This window comes from Falco biarmicus, chromosome 3 (genome assembly GCF_023638135.1).
Source record: "Falco biarmicus isolate bFalBia1 chromosome 3, bFalBia1.pri, whole genome shotgun sequence".
Lineage (NCBI taxonomy): Eukaryota > Metazoa > Chordata > Aves > Falconiformes > Falconidae > Falco > Falco biarmicus.
In genome coordinates this window covers 30,299,801-30,315,321 of record NC_079290.1, presented here as the reverse complement: position 1 = coordinate 30,315,321, position 15,521 = coordinate 30,299,801, and the positions used below count along the sequence as shown (strand labels likewise).

The 15,521-nt window shown below is 40.2% G+C and overlaps 1 protein-coding gene across 3 annotated transcripts in view; it reads left to right on the top strand.

The window, feature by feature from the left end:
- The first annotated feature begins 341 nt into the window (after positions 1-341).
- Positions 342-15,521, top strand: part of CPQ (carboxypeptidase Q) — a 163,695-nt gene continuing 148,515 nt past the window's right edge. Inside the window, exons 1-2 of one of the 3 annotated variants that reach the window (XM_056332645.1) lie at positions 380-504; positions 1,611-1,708. In XM_056332645.1, the coding sequence (XP_056188620.1) occupies positions 1,640-1,708 (69 nt within the window). In that variant the 5' untranslated portion in view covers positions 380-504; positions 1,611-1,639. Of the gene's footprint in view, positions 505-1,608; positions 1,709-2,933; positions 3,024-15,521 lie in introns of those variants that run through there. The other 2 variants (XM_056332646.1, XM_056332648.1) reach the window with 2 other exon arrangements.

Below are 15,521 nucleotides of genomic sequence, written 5' to 3'. Positions count from 1 at the left end.
AGCGTTTTTATAAGCACACCTTTACTTCAGTGAGCGCAACGTCACCCGTGCGGGAGGCGCCGCGGAGCCGCTTTTCCCAGCGCGGGAAGCCGCCGCCACCGCCCCCCCGGCCCCAGCCCCCAGGCCGCCGCCTCACGCCTCGCCCGTTCGCTTCTCCCCGGGAAGGGCTGGCGGTAGTGCGTGGCGAGGTTTTAGGCCGCCTCCCCGACAGGCCGGGGGCGGCTCGGGCCCGCCTCGCCTCCGAGGGTCCTACGAGGCGCCGCGGCCCGGCCTGACCCGCCGGCAAGGCGGGGCGGGGGGGGGGGGGGGGGGGGAGAACGCCCGGCCTCCCCCGCAACGCAGCGCCGGGCCGGGGCCCTGAGCGGCTTCCACGCTACTTCAGGCGGCCTCGGCGCGCCCGGGGGCCCGCCCCTTCCACCGCGCCGACGCTCCTCCTCCCCCATCGTCCCAGCCGGGCGGGGGCAGGGGGCCGGGCCTTGCTGGCGCCCGATCTGCCCGGGGAAGGTGCGTGTTTTTCCCCTGGTCCCCTCATCCTCCTCTTCACAGGGGCCGGCGGCCCGCGCTCTGCCGGGCCGGCCGTGCCCCTCCGCCGGGCTGCGGCGCTGTCCCGGGGCCGTGGGGGGCCCGGCTCCGCTGCCTGGCTCGGGCGAGGAGGGGAACGCGGGACCCGGCCCCGTCTCCTCACGCCGAGGTCTGGCTTTAAAGCCCTGCCAGCATATGCTGGGGAGCCCCCCGAAATGGGGCCTTCAGCATTGGGCCCGGCCGGGCCTGCCCCAGGTCGGTGGGCTGCAGCCCCCAGCCTGGCCGCGGGCCACTGGGCCTGCTTCATGGCCGCCCTCCTGCCTTTCTCTGGAGGGGGACACCAGCTTGGTTGCCCTTCAGGAACGTGGCCGCTCCACTATGTGACAAGAAATGCCAGCTTAGCCTTGTCCTTCCTCTTAATTTAAAAACAAATATTGACCCTGAGTTGTAGCTGGCTGTCGCACACGTGCTCGGGGGACGCATGGTTGGCATTAGGTGCGGCATGGTGCGCTGCGGTGACCTTGAAACCAGCAAAGCCCACAGCAGCCGCTGGCTGAAAGCTATGCCACTGTGAATGGATAAAACCCATAAATACCAGATGGATGCATTAGATATTTAATTACATTTTACAGCCCACTTCATAGTGAAGAGGTCCCAGCATGTAGAGTGGTTTAATGCTTCTAAGTAGGAAAATCTAGTAACTAGTACTCATTTGATTTGTTTTGACAGGACTTTGTTCTTCAAAGACTACTTTTTTCAAATTGATGCAAAAGGGAAGAGTGTATGAGAGGCATTTTTATATATGTATATACAATTTTTGTATATGTGTATATGCGAATACATATTTTATAGAAGTACTAAAATATATATGAGGGACAGAAAAGAGAAAAAAGCATGAAAAATGTAAGTTCTGCAAGCTGAATCAGACTTTGGTAAGGAAGTATTAAATAGGGAGGAGCCTTTGGAATCTAGTGGTTGCATCTGACAAGTTACAAAGTCTGCTCAGAACTACTGAAGAGAAAATTCAAAATAAAAGCACTGGATTTCTGTTTGCTTGTTGATTACTTGTTTCTTCCTTCAAACTGCAGAATTTTTGGGACCTGATCCGAAGTGCTGCATGAGCACCCAAAGCACCTGTTCAGAGGGCCACACATGTGCAACACCTGAAATCCTGATTACTTGTTTTGTAAGCCTTAATTTTCAAAATTTTGCCTGTTTGTGTTTTCAACTTTGTTCAAAATTAATTTTTACTGTTTCTTGAGACAGTTCCGCATCTGCTCACTCCTCTGTATCAAAAGACTGTAAGTGTTGTAATCTGTCGATGAAAGGGGAGCACGTGGGTGTTTCTTACAAAGCAATGCTTGGTATGAACGTAGAACAGATCCCCTGTGTGGGAATGGAAGAACTGCTTACATCTGTGTCTGTCTAGAATGCATCTCTCTATTTTAGCTAGAGAAATTCGTAATATTTAAGCTAGGGCGACACAGTTTGGCCTTGATTTTGCTCTGGTTATTTTTCTGAGAGAATGAAGGCTTTTATTAAGAGCCTTTCTCATGCTTACCTACTATTACTTCTGAAATCATCTTGCAGTCTTGTCTGGTGTTCCTTCTGTTAGGTTATTACTTTGAATAAAACCTCAAACACTTCTTTGCCCAAAGAAACCCTACAAAGCCTGCCATAGTAAGAGTTCTTACATCTCGTGTTTCCTTGTAAATTTTGACTCATTTCTTTAGACATATCCACTCTAGCTTGGGTAACAACTATGAGTTGTGCCTTGCAATCAGTTGTACTTTACCAAAACTTCAGTCTTTCAGATGAACTCTGTGCAGATATACTTGGATCAGACCCACCGCAACTTTAGAGATTCATACAAAGCCTTTGACTTACCCAGTCTTGTTTCTTGGTGTTTAAAATATATATGATTCTTTTGAACAGCAGAACAATTAAATACTGAATCAGATAAGAACAGATTGCAGATCTGGGCTGGGGAAGACCAACCTGGCATTGACCCCTGTTGGGAGACATCTGTCAGTAAAAGCTCATATAAATTCTTACTTGTTTTATAACATGGATTTGCAAATGTCTGCCTGTCTTCAATGCCAAATTGGGAAAGCAACTTACAGAGTCTCTCATCGTTGATACAATTGCATGAACTCATAATGCACATGGGATTCTTTTATCTATCCCTGCTATAGTGTATAAAACTTTCTCATTTTAAGATTGAAAACTTTGTCTTGTCATTTCTTCCTTCGTTTCCAGTTGTGGGAGGATGAGGATGAAGGATGGCAGTACATCTAAGGGATAACACCTGCAGGGGTGAAATATTTCTTTAAAAAGTACTTTGTACATAGAAATGTACAAAATGATTACAGTCTTGAAGCTCTACAGTTCTTTCTGTTCTGTCTCTACAGGAAATATTATCTGTCAAAAACTGCATTGCAGTAATCTTTCACGTTTTTGTTGCCAGATGTCTGCAATAATCTTGAAGTAGTGAAATAAATGTAAGTTCTTTCTTCAGTTGACCCTAGTCACTTACATTTTCATTGTGATGGCAATGGTAAATTTTCAGCTCAGCTTTGTAATCTTCTAAATGCCAATTACTTGATTAAGTCAGTATTTCTGATAGAATCTGTAGAGAATGCTCTGCTCTTTTTTTGTTTAGGTTTTACAATACAAGAAAAAATTGTATGTCAGCTTGAGAAAAATGTTAACCTTGTTAGCCTGTAGTTTTAAAAAATGATAATTTGGGTGCCTTGATCTTACAAGAGGATTAATTTCTGTTTTTGAGACAGAGGGAATGGACCAGTGGTGGTGGGGTTGCTTTTTAGACTTTATTGATTTATTTAATGTTTGCCTGTTTATTTGCTTATTTGAAATGGAGAGCGTTCAAACACCCAGCTCATTTGGATTATTTTTTTCTGTCCTGGTATTAATAATAGTAATATTTTCTCAAGAGTCTTTTAAATCTAGTTAACATAGAAGTGTTTGATGAATTTTCTCCACAGTGGGTGAGAGAAAAATGTGAAAATCTCTTCGGTGCTGTTTCTGCCAAGAGGGTTTTGATAGAACTATCTAATTAAGAGACATACAGATTAAAATGAATCTCAAAGAAGTTGTTTATATATTTTGGCAAAATGTTCCTCTTTACTACCCGTTTCAATCAGAGGTATGGTAAAAGACCTGTGATCTTAAAAACTGACTTTAAAAGATCCTAATGCTGTTTTAGAATTCCAGTCATATTTATCTCAATGATCAAAACCAATTTTAAATCAGTGATCCTTTTGTTGTATGAGAGGAGGTTCATCTCAGATCACCTATCATAGACATCTCTTACATCACAAGATTTATTTTAAATGTGCCTGAGTGACCATCCTGCATTCAGTACAACAGTGACAGTTTCCACAAGCTCAGGATTTGCCCAAACCTGTTTTGTGACCCCACAGATGCAGCATCTTGTGCATCTGAGAATTGATGTCACCCCTGTGAGGCCTGGTTTAGTTCTGATGTGAGAAAACAGTTCTGGGTTTAAGTATATGTCTGTTGGGTTGTTGTTTTTTTTTTACTTTCTGTTTCTCCAGTTGCTGGTTATGGTGTCTGATCTTTCACTTAAATGCACTGATAGTACATTTCCTGCTAGAACACTCTGTATGAAAGGGAGTGAGATCACTCTTCTGCCTTCCCCCAATTTTTCTAACTTTCATCTGCTACATGTATATTGATATCCGGTGCCTTTAATTTTTGTGTTAGTATTTTTCAGAAGAGGCACTTGACTGTGAATTTACATAAGACAAGTGAGTCAAAAGTAATTTTATGTTTCAAGTAGCCCCACAAAAGGGGCTTATGTAATGTTATGCATGTACCAATAGACAATTGAGAAAGAAATGTGCTTTTCTGAGGCCTTAAAATGAGAGCTGAGCCAATAGACTCCATTGGGAAAGCATCCACTTTTTTATCTGTAACTTTTGAAGACCAAAGCATAAATTTGATTCATCTGTAATGGTTTCCCCTTCTACTCTCCACAGGTTTTGAGGTTAGTGTTTCTGATCTTGTTGATTTTTACTGTTCTGAATCACAGGGCTCACCTTCTAGTGCCCTCTCTGGTCGTGTTCTCCCATACAAAACATGAGAGCTCTAATGTGGTGGACTGTGAAAACACTTACTGAAGTTTTAGTTTAATGAAATTCTTTATTGCTTTGGAAGCAGAAAGAATTGTAAGTAACTAATTTCTTTAAGATTGATCATATGCTGCAGTGGGCTATTAATATTTTCTCTTATGACAACTAGATAAGGCAGAAAAGTACATTACTAATCTCGGGTAATGTATTCAGTGCTGCTGAAAAATACACAGAGCAGACAATTTCTACCTCAGTGATGCACTGTAAGATATCCTAGAAAGAAAACAAAGTCAACTTGATTTTAATTACTTGTTCAGTTTGGTTGTCATGAAATAGTTGTTGGGTAAGGAATCTCTGGAGGGTTTTTGGAAGTAAAAAAGTCTCAGAAATATGCTTGGAAAATTCTATGCAGGCTCTGAGTAACTACCCTTGTCTAATTTACCTGCAGCTGCTGCAGAGGTCTCCACCCCACCCACCCACCTGTCCCTTGGTCAGTGATCCTCAACCAGGTAGGAGAGGTGGTGGAACGAGCAGAGTTGTCTGCTCTTCAGGCTGCAGGGACCGCCACAGTCCAATCTTCCTTTGGGTACATCCCCATTTTCTCTTTGGCAGTAACCTCGTGGTACTAATGCTCATTATTAATTTCTGCAAAGAATAAATGTTTTTTACTGGATTGGTTCCCAGAACCAGCTTGCTGCTGACTCTATGGATGAAGTTCTAGTGCAGGTGAATGGCAGTTAGTGGAGGGCAGAGCCACTGTAGCTGGGACCTAGATGGACTTAAGCCACAACTGATCCAAATCTTCTGTTGCCCAGTCCATAGGCTGGTAAAATACACTTAACACTCATTTTAATATCCATTATGACTGCAGCTATGGTCTGTGATTCATGCTTCATTTTGTTCTTGTGTTTTACAGCTGAAGAGAAAACTTACAGGAAGGGTGGTAATGAGCAGGATTATCTCTGTGGCTGCCCTTCAGAGAGTAACTAAATGAGGACAGATGTGCTTTTTTCCAGCAAGTGATGCCACCCAAGTTGGCAGATACATCTTGCTTTGTGGTGCTATCTGCTGTACACTAGAGCTGTGATTATTAAACAGACCTGGCATAGCCAAACCCACCATATATGATAGAGGTGGATCATATGGGGGTAGTCATGCAATTTTGGACTGTTCTGGCAAATCTGAGAGAAGAGAAGGTGGTCAAACTTGAAGAAACTTGGAGAGAACAGCTTACATTGAATGTCAAAACATCTCCTAAAAGTTTGCTGTGCTCTTAGCAGGTGACAGTGGTGTCTTCAGCCTCGCATCTGTATTTTGACTGGGACAGTGAATTTTTTGTTTCATTGAAAAAAGGGGTGGTTGGAATAACATGATTATCTTTCTGTGTTTATATCTTGCAGTAGGTGAGATGGAAACTCATTTGCAAGTCTTTTTCCCTAGAGGAAAAGCTATTTCCCAGTGCTAAGTGGTGTTTCTGTTAGCAGTCCTCTCATTGCTCAAAGTATGTCTGACTTTTTGGCCCAGAAAGATAATCCTTCTGACACAACAGCGTAGGTTATTTTGTGTTCATAAGCAAACAACACTTTATGCTTTTTCTAGTATGGGAATTTTGATGTGGCTAGAAATGGTATCTTTTTTTTCCTCACATCATACTCTCCCATCTGATGTTATTTGTGAAGCAAGTTTCTGAAAAGTGTTTTATGGTTTAAGCTTTTAGGCTGAAGTAAATGCATGTTTTAAGCTTTATTTGAGGAACTGTCATTATCAATAGTGATATATCCTGTGTTTCTTCAATCAGATCATATGGCAAGGTTTATTTAAGGTAGAAGCTTTAAAAACCCCACAAACATATAAAGTGAATCCTGTTTTTTTGGCTCTGACTTCAAGTCAGGAGATGAGCCCAGCACTTAAAAAAATGCACGGTATATATGTCTGTAAAGCATATCTGATGTTTCTATGAATGTTTTTAGGTGTTTGGGTTTTTTTGTTTTTGTTTTTTTTTTCAAACCAGCACCATTTTCTTGTGATTGTGGTGTAGCCCTCTCAGCTATCTCATCATTACATTACAAACCACATTCCTGTCAGTCCCACTGTCATGCATTTACAGGTCTCAAGGGTTTAACAAAGTCAGAACAGTTATATTTTGGGGCAGTAGTAGTAAAATTTTAAATTTTTTTCTCCCCTTTCACATGCTGCTTTATCTCCTTTGGCATTTCCTCATTGTTGTAATGCTGGAAGATATGGCACTTTGTAACTTCTGTTCTCAGTGTGTTGGTATTAGAATTAAATGTATTCAGATGAGAGAGTTGGCGTTGCTTAGCCTGTAGAAAAGATGGCTCTAGGGAGAATATTGTGGCCTTTCAGTACTTGAAGGGGGCTTATAAGAGAGGTGGAGAGAGACTTTTTAATGGGGTCTGTGGTGATAGGACAAGGGGTATAATGTTTTTAAACTAAAAGGGGATAGATTTAGACTACATATAAGGAAGAATTTTTTTACAATGAAGGTGGTGAAACTGGAACAGGCTGCCAAAGAGGTGGTAGATGCCCTGTCCCTGGAAACACTCAGGGTCAGTCTGGATGGGGCTCTGAGCAACCTGATCTAGTTGAAGATGTCCCAGCTCATTGCAGGGGAATTGAACTAGGTGATCTTTAAAGATTCCTTCCAACCCAAACTATTCTACGATGACTGTTTTCTGAAAATTTGGGACACACAGCCCAGTTGAGGAGCATGCAGACAGGAATAGGAGCATGGGAAAGTTCCTTTGAAGAATGTTATATAAAAATAACTATTGGGAGCTTATCAGTATGTGAACTGTATATAAAAAAAACAGATGCACACTGGATAAATAATAATTAGAGTAGGCATCTGTCTAATGCAGCCTCCCAAATTTATCAAAATGAAACATGCTGTCTAACATCTCCTGTCCCTACAGACAAGCAGCATAGGAAGGATGAAAGTCAGCTAATACTAGCTCTTCTTCTGGAAAACATTTTTAGCTGTGGTGAGGTAACAGCTGGGCTGTTAGCTGCAAGCATTGCTGCAACTGCGGGTGGTGGTCTGTGCAAGCTCAACTGCTCATCTGAAAGCAGAAGGTAACTTTGCTATAGAAAAAGCTTTACTCTAGGAATTAAATGAGATAGTAAACTTAAGAAATGTAGACTTCTTGCTGACCTTGCCTGCTCTCCAGGTGTTTATAGCTAAGTATGCTGTTCTTAACAGTTAGACCTTGTTGATAAACATGGAGTAAGGGGTGTAGGATTAGTGTTGCGTCAGATCTGTTCCAATGGATAACTGGGAAGTCATTGTAATCGGGGAGCAGGATTAATACATAATTCGTTGCCCAAAGCACTGTTTGTGTACCGGCCCATCTTCCAAATGGTTTCAAAGAAGAGCTTTCTGAGGAGTGACCCAAATATAGAAATCATGGAAGTCTGGGCACATGCAGTGAGACCATCATCCTGAAAGGATCAGCACTTCACTGAGAAGCCAAAGATGACTTTTTGGCTGCTTCTGAATGAAGGAGCAGTTGTAACTTCATGTGAAATCTACCTTATCAACTGCTCCTGCTTGCAAGATGATTTATGTGATAAAATCGAAACCAAGTGTAAGCAATCCTCCAATACCAGTTTCATTTTAATTTGGAATTGCATTTATTTCATGAAGAAACTGACATTTACAACATCTGGATTCACTGAAGGAGATGGAGGCTCTGTTTTTTTCCTCATACTAGTAACACCAGAGCCCCAAATATTAAACAATTTCTTTACTCATGCTGTGGATAAAGCCCTCTGAATCTTATGTGATTATGACAGGGCAAATACGTGGTTTTGAAAATCACCATTTCATAGCTAGATCAAAGTAAAATGGTTTAAGTTGGTTGTTTCTGCAAGCTTTTGTCTCCTTAATGATTAGTGTTGAGACTAGCAACACTTAAAAGGCTGTGTTCCCAAAGCTGTTCTTGCAGAGGACTACTTAGCAGGTAGGATAAAAGCCAGAGCTGTCCTCATACCCAGGGTCCCTGCCCAGTTTAGTGACACTGGATCTAAATAGCAATTTAAAGAGTGTCTAAATAGCTTCACTTTTTATTTTGTTCCAGGCATAACTTCTTCAGCAGACCCAGGAGCTTGTGACTGTCACCTGCAATACCAGAAGCATAGGACGTATAACTGGGTTCTGGAAAAGGAGCTGTGGGCTCTCTGGGCTCTGCTTGGCTGAAGGCCCTGTGTGAAGTGCTTCCTGAGCTCAGGTGCAGTCACTCACCTGGGCCTGGTATGTTCTTGGCAGTGGTGGTGAGCTGTTTTCTCAAAGATGGCCCGTGTAAAAACTTCTCTGGAGTTTGGGAGCTGACACCTGTGTGTCAGCTTTTCCTCATGCAGTCTGAACTATGCAGAAGTATTTAAGACCTAGGAGGAATATTCTGGCTGTTTTGTTTTCTCCTGTACTTTTATGGCATAGTTTAATCTCTGAGTGTTATTGGTCAGGTGCAGGGTCAGAATCGTGTCAGTGAAAAGTCAGTAAGATGCTGTAATATCGTATTTGCAGGGAGAAGATTGATCACATTCTGTCTTCAATAGTGTTGCAGATGCTGTAAAATGTGTGCCAGAAAATGACGTATATGTATACCTAGTCAGCTTATGTTTGCCAAAGTCAGTCTCTTCCCTTAGCATGACACTCAAGTACAGTATCAGCTTTTGTATTGTCACATTCAAGACCCTGCTAAGCACCTGAATCAACCATATGGTACCACAGATAGATTGGCAGCTAGGATGAAGAACCTTTGAAGATTTTGAAGGCTAGATCTCTATTTGTTTTTCTAATACCATGACATTGAAGCAATAGTTGTGTTGAGAAAAGGGAGTTTCATAGTTCATTAAACTACCTTCCTTCTCACAAATATTTTTTCCCATTTTGGAAAGCTATCTCTAGGGTAGCTCCTGAATAGGTTTTGGCAATGGTACTTCCGTCAGGTATTCTGAAGGTGCTGTTATAATGTCATTAGTCCAATGCTGCTGCACTCAAATACTCTAATTTAAGCACATGAATGGGGTTCAAACGTATAAATTGCTAGTATAGCTGCTTTTCCTGGTGATAATTCTGTGTACTGAGAAATCAACACAGTCCTCTAAAAGGCGTTTTAGACTCTTGATTAGACTTTGAACATCTGCTCAGGTTTATGCTGTCACTTTTTGGTTGCTTCAGAGAGAAGTTTCTTTTGTTTCAGCTGTTTTCTTAGAATGGTAATTCATCAAAAGGTATTAAGAAATTGGCATTCATTCATTCAGGTTTCAGCTATTCTTTGGTTCTCCACAGTGTGGTCCTCTCTTCCGCATTAAAAAACAAAGCACCTGTAGCTGGTAGTAGCAAGATGTATGTTTGGGAACTAAATATTCAAAATTACCTTCAAATTTTGCATTGAGGTACTTTCACATGAAAATTTTATACATCCGGGCTTCCCTGTGCATATTTTCTCATGCTTGGATTTAGTCTACACAGAAAATTGTCAGTTTTTATCTGAGATTTACCAACCTATCTGAGCTCAGTGTAAGTTGTTTCATGGGTTACCTGCATGAGAGATCTTCTGAGTTCACTGCATGAGAATTCTGGAGAGAAATGTGCCAGCTGTGTGAGTGTGCGAACAAAAATTTGAGAACAGACGTTTTCAAATACTTATTGCTAGCAAGCTAGATACAGTAATTGTTTACATTTATAACTATTTTGCTATCCTCTATTAAAAAAAACCCCAACAATACAACTGAAACACATCTTTAAAAATTCAGTTTTGCAAGTAGAATTTCATGGCTCAGAAAAACAGGAATTGTCTTACCCAGACTCACTGCTGTCAGCATTTGTTACTGCCCTCTCTGTAACTGGGGTGGTGTGTTTACTCTCGATATGTTCTTTGAGGGCTTTGTTGGTGGTGTTTTTGGTTTTTTTCCACTTTGTTTTCCAGATCACTTTTTATAATATGACCGTTTGCTTCACTGCAGCAAGCTTTTGACTGGCTTCTATTGCTGTCAGGAGAAAGGGGGCTGAGTGGTCATGCTAATTGAAATGTCTTTCATGTGGCAATTGAATTGCTTGGAGATGTCACTTCTGGGTTTGTCCTCTTCCAATTGCTTGTCCATTTTGTCTGTCTGTAGTTATAAGTTCCTAAAGGCATGTTTGTCTCAGTATATCTGTGTAGTGGGTAGTACTGTGGACCCTGGTCTTAAATGGTCTGAAATTAATGAATATAGATGGATGTCTGTTGTCATAACTGACATTTTTTGTCCTGCAGTAGCAAAATCGTTTGATAATTTTTTGGTCTCTTAAATGGGAGTAAAATGGAGAATTTAGAAGTTAAATGCAGAATCAGAACTGCCTCATGCATGGTAGCTGTAGTGCTCCATGATCAAATGTGTGCTGCACTGCGGCATAGCTTTGATGAAGAAATGGTGTTGGAACTTTCCTCAACATCAGGAGGAGATCTGGTTTTGCTAATTTATTCCTCAGAATTGGCTGAAAACCAGTTTTCTATCAAGCTCATTAAGTAAAGAGTATTTATCTTGTTTACAGTCTGTTCTTTGCCTTGGTTCTTTATGTTTAAACTTCTTAAGCTTGCTTTTGCTTGTATGTTGCAGTGCAGTCTGTGATGGGATGATGCTCCCAACTGTACTTTGCCACTGATCTGTAGCAATTTGTGTCTGATGTTGATATGTTGGAATACAGTATGATATTTAAGTGCCAATATTATGCTCTAGTGAATATGATGCAATCATAAATGACATACTTCATAACATATCATTGAAATTAATATCCTTTCCCACCCTTAATATAAGTAGAGAAATGTGTGCATTATAAAGATCGGGTTTTTTTGTCAGTTGTAATGAGAAATTCTTGACGCTGTGCCTTTTTCATATAGTTGTATTTACAAATTCATCCTTTATTGCTCTGGAAAGGGAAGGCTCAGTGGGCATATCGTACAGTATGGAGGCAAAAGACTAGAATATCAGTTTTCTTAACGAGTCTAGCAATATGTTCACCAGATTTCTCAGCTTCACAAAACCACTTGAATGTTGTTACTATAGCAGTATGAGGAGCATACTTTTTCTTGGGACAGTAGACTGCATGAAAAAAACTAGCAAATAAAAAAGATGTTCAGAAAAGTTACAGTGATTTTAACCTCTTTTTTTTTTTTATAATATTCTTAAATATCACATCATATTTAGCAATGCTGAATAATTATTGACTTAATTTGGGATTGTGGTGCTACTTATAGTCTGTAAAATGAGACTGTAGGTATATAGAATAAAATAGCAGAAAACTTGGCCTGTTGCACTCCATTACATAATTATTAACTAAGGTTACTTATTTTGGTGGTTCATATTGGCAAATATTCTGACCGTTAATAACATATAGACACCTTTAAAACAGATTTAATTGTTGGAAGGAGACATCAAAGTATTTGTACTTTCTGGCCAAAATCTGGAGCAACATAAAGCATACATGTGTTCAGTAGGGTTGAACAGCCTTCTGCTGGAACGCTGCTTGGAGGAGCACCAAGAAGTGCCTGCAGGTGCCAGATACTTGGCAATTTGATTCCTTTTCGGCTTTCAAAGGCCTAGCAGACCCAACCTGTGACAAGAACAGCCCTGCGCTGACTATTGCTAATGAAACTTGGTTTGCTCCTGTTACAATATCCATCCATCAACTTTAGCAGCTCTTGCTATCCAGGGATATGGATTGATCATTTGCTCATAGCTCATACTTTCTGTTTTAGGCTTTCTCCTGGTATGACGATAGGTTTCATCCTTTGGTCAGATGCAGCTGCTAGTCTTTCAATAAAAACTTGAAAAGAAAATATTTAGCATCAGAATTGTGGGAATAATTTAACTAAATAACAGCATACAAGATGTCTTGTTGAACGTGTTTTAGTTTAGAATTTTGGGTGATAGATGTTTAAGTATGGGGCCTTGCTGGCAATTCTTAAGTGCCCCTTAATTTGCGCCTCTTGTTTCTTTCTCTTGGGTATTTAATTCTTTTCTATAGCATAATTCATCAGCTCACATAAGAAAGTACAGAAAATACAAAAGAATTTGTAAAAGATTTCTGTGATTATATTGCCTTAATAAAAAGGGTGTGCTTTTCTCGTGTTGGTAATGCTAAAAGAAAAAGGTGCGGTTGTGTCTATATTATGTGTGTTTTTAGTGCAAAGATATGTGTCTATCCCAAGGGCCTTTACAGTCAAGAAAGGTTCCTTAAATTAGTAAGAGGCCATTAATGTTTTGTCTCAGAGTGTGTGTGTGTGAATATATTTATTTTTTTCATAGTTTTCATAGTATTTCTACATCTGAAGGCAACTTGTCTTTTTTTTCACACTAGAGCAATAGTTGCAGACTTGAAGGAGGTGTCACTGAAGTTGAGCATCAGAATAGCAGATAAATGCAGCTCTGTTCTGTTATGTTTTGATTTAATTGTCCAAAATAATCTTTTGCACCCTCCCCCAAGCTGTCTTTCAATGCCATCAGTTGGCATTAGCTATGTACTTTGGCATTCATTGTAATATGAACAACATTGTGTATTTCGGTGTCATTGTTTCCTAACTGCCTTCCTTTCATTAAATATTTCTGTTCTGTTCAGTTGTTCTCATCTAAAAATCCCACTGAATTCCCATCTTTTGCATCTGAAAAGATAATGTACTCCTTTTGAGAACTCTTTGTATTTTGAATGCTCGTTAAGGGTAATATCAGCTGCTACATGGCCTAAGCATTGCTCAGTGGTAATGTCTTATTTTTATTTTTTTTATTTTTTTAAACTTAGTTTTTGTCTTGGCCGTCACTGCCTTAGTTTTTGTCTTGGCTGTCACTGCTTCTTAGGGAAGTAGCAGACTACTGTTTCTGTAGCTTTGCTGATACAGTACTCTGCACATGGATTATGGTGTGATTCTTCAGGATTAGTGCCATCCGGTTTAGAAGCAGTTACTGAATAAGATTATATTAAGATAGCCTGTTACTATTCTGAGGCTTGGAGGTGAAGAAAAAGTGTGGTTCCTTCCACCGCTTCCTTCCTATGTTAAGCTACAGTACTTGCACTATACAGAGTATAAATAGGCCGTGAACTTTTCCTTTTGCCAAATGGGGAGCTATGTGTGCAGTATCTCTGGGGACGTTTGGACTTTCTCTGGTTTAATCCGTAGTCTTCTTTAAACATTTCATTTCTTACACTGTCCACATAAGTCAGTATCACTACCTGGGTGTATATGGTCATACACTACTAGGTCACACTTATCTTGTCAAGGATTTCAGGACATTATCTTCAGTTGTAGCAAATTAAGATAGTTCTTCTGAAGTTGGTAAAGGTAATGCAGCTCAGGTGTTCCCTTTGGAGTTTTAGACTTTTTGGTCCAAGTAGTAAGATTTTGTATTGTATTCAAAGTCTTGTATCGATATTGTGATGTACTCATCTTTTTCTTAGCTTTAGATGTTAAAAGGCTCATCTTAAGTAAATGTAATGTAATGTAAATGATAACTTTGACTGTGAGTGTTCCCAAAGCCAAGATTTTTCAACTGATTAAGTGTTCTCCCAGATAAGGAATATTGACAATGCTGGAAAGCAGTCTTTGAGGAATGTCTACTTTTCTGCTTCACTCTTCAAGATCATAAAGCTTTCTTCCCCACCTCCCTTATCTATCTTAGTGATGGAAAAACTCGATGACTTTATTTTTAGGCAGAAATCTCCTCCTCATTTTGCAAGTCCACCTAGCCTTCCAGCTATCCTACTCCACAGCTGTCACAACAAACTTTCTTTCAGATGCTATTAAGTGTATCAGACATCACTTTGCAGCATGTGAGTTTGTTACCCTGGGGCTTTTCAGTCTATTCTCATGTTATCAAAACCACTGTGTGATTTCAAGGTTTCCTACATTCCTTGGAGGAAAATCAAATGGTACATGGTTAGGAAACTTATAGATACTCTGCAGATTTAGCAGATCTCTAGCAATTAAGTGGTTAATATCCTCAATTTATTGTTTTCTTTCCTCATTTCCCATAACCATGACTTTTGTGAACTCTCTGTATTCTTTTGTCTGTATTTTCAACTGGGATTTTGGGAAAACTTTGCCACACTGGAGAAGAAGCATTGCTCTAGCTTTGTTTATTCTATTTCTGTTCCCTTTGCTCCTCTTTCAGTTATCTGATTGCTGTAGACAGTGTTCTCATCTGAGATTTTTTTTTATCCTTTTTCTCTCATTCTTCTCCATCTGTTACATTTAGGTAATTTGTGTTGTAATGATTTTAATGGTGGTAACACCAGTTAGCCTTGTTACAGATATGCTATATCTGTATATATATATATATATATATATATACACACAGATATAGGTATGCTAAAGCTCTTTTCATCTTTTATGGTGCCCTTATATAAGATCCCAATGATCTTGCCCTTTAGCATCAAAGACAGTAGTTATCTACATACGAATGGATCAGGACATAGGTGGAAGCATCCTTAAAGTAGCTGTTTAGCTACTATTAAACATTGCACTACCAACATAGCATTGTGCTGTACATTTCATTCTCTTTCATACTCATTGGAGGTGGAAAACACTTTTTTCTGCCTTTAATTTATCATTTTCTTCTGCAAGGGAGACCTAGAACCTGTCTCCCTTGATTTTTTAAATCTTTTCAGCTTGTGTTTATGGCTTCTTTTTATATTCTGAATCACACATTGAGGTTGGAAGACATCTTTTGAGCTCATCTAGTCCAAACCCACTGTTTAAGCAGGGTCAGCTGTGGCAGGTTGCCCAGACCTGTGCACAGTCAGCTTTGGAATATCTCCTCATATGGATGCTTTACAGTCTCTCTGGGCAACCTGTTCCAGTGTTTGAGCACCCTTACAGTTAAAAAGTG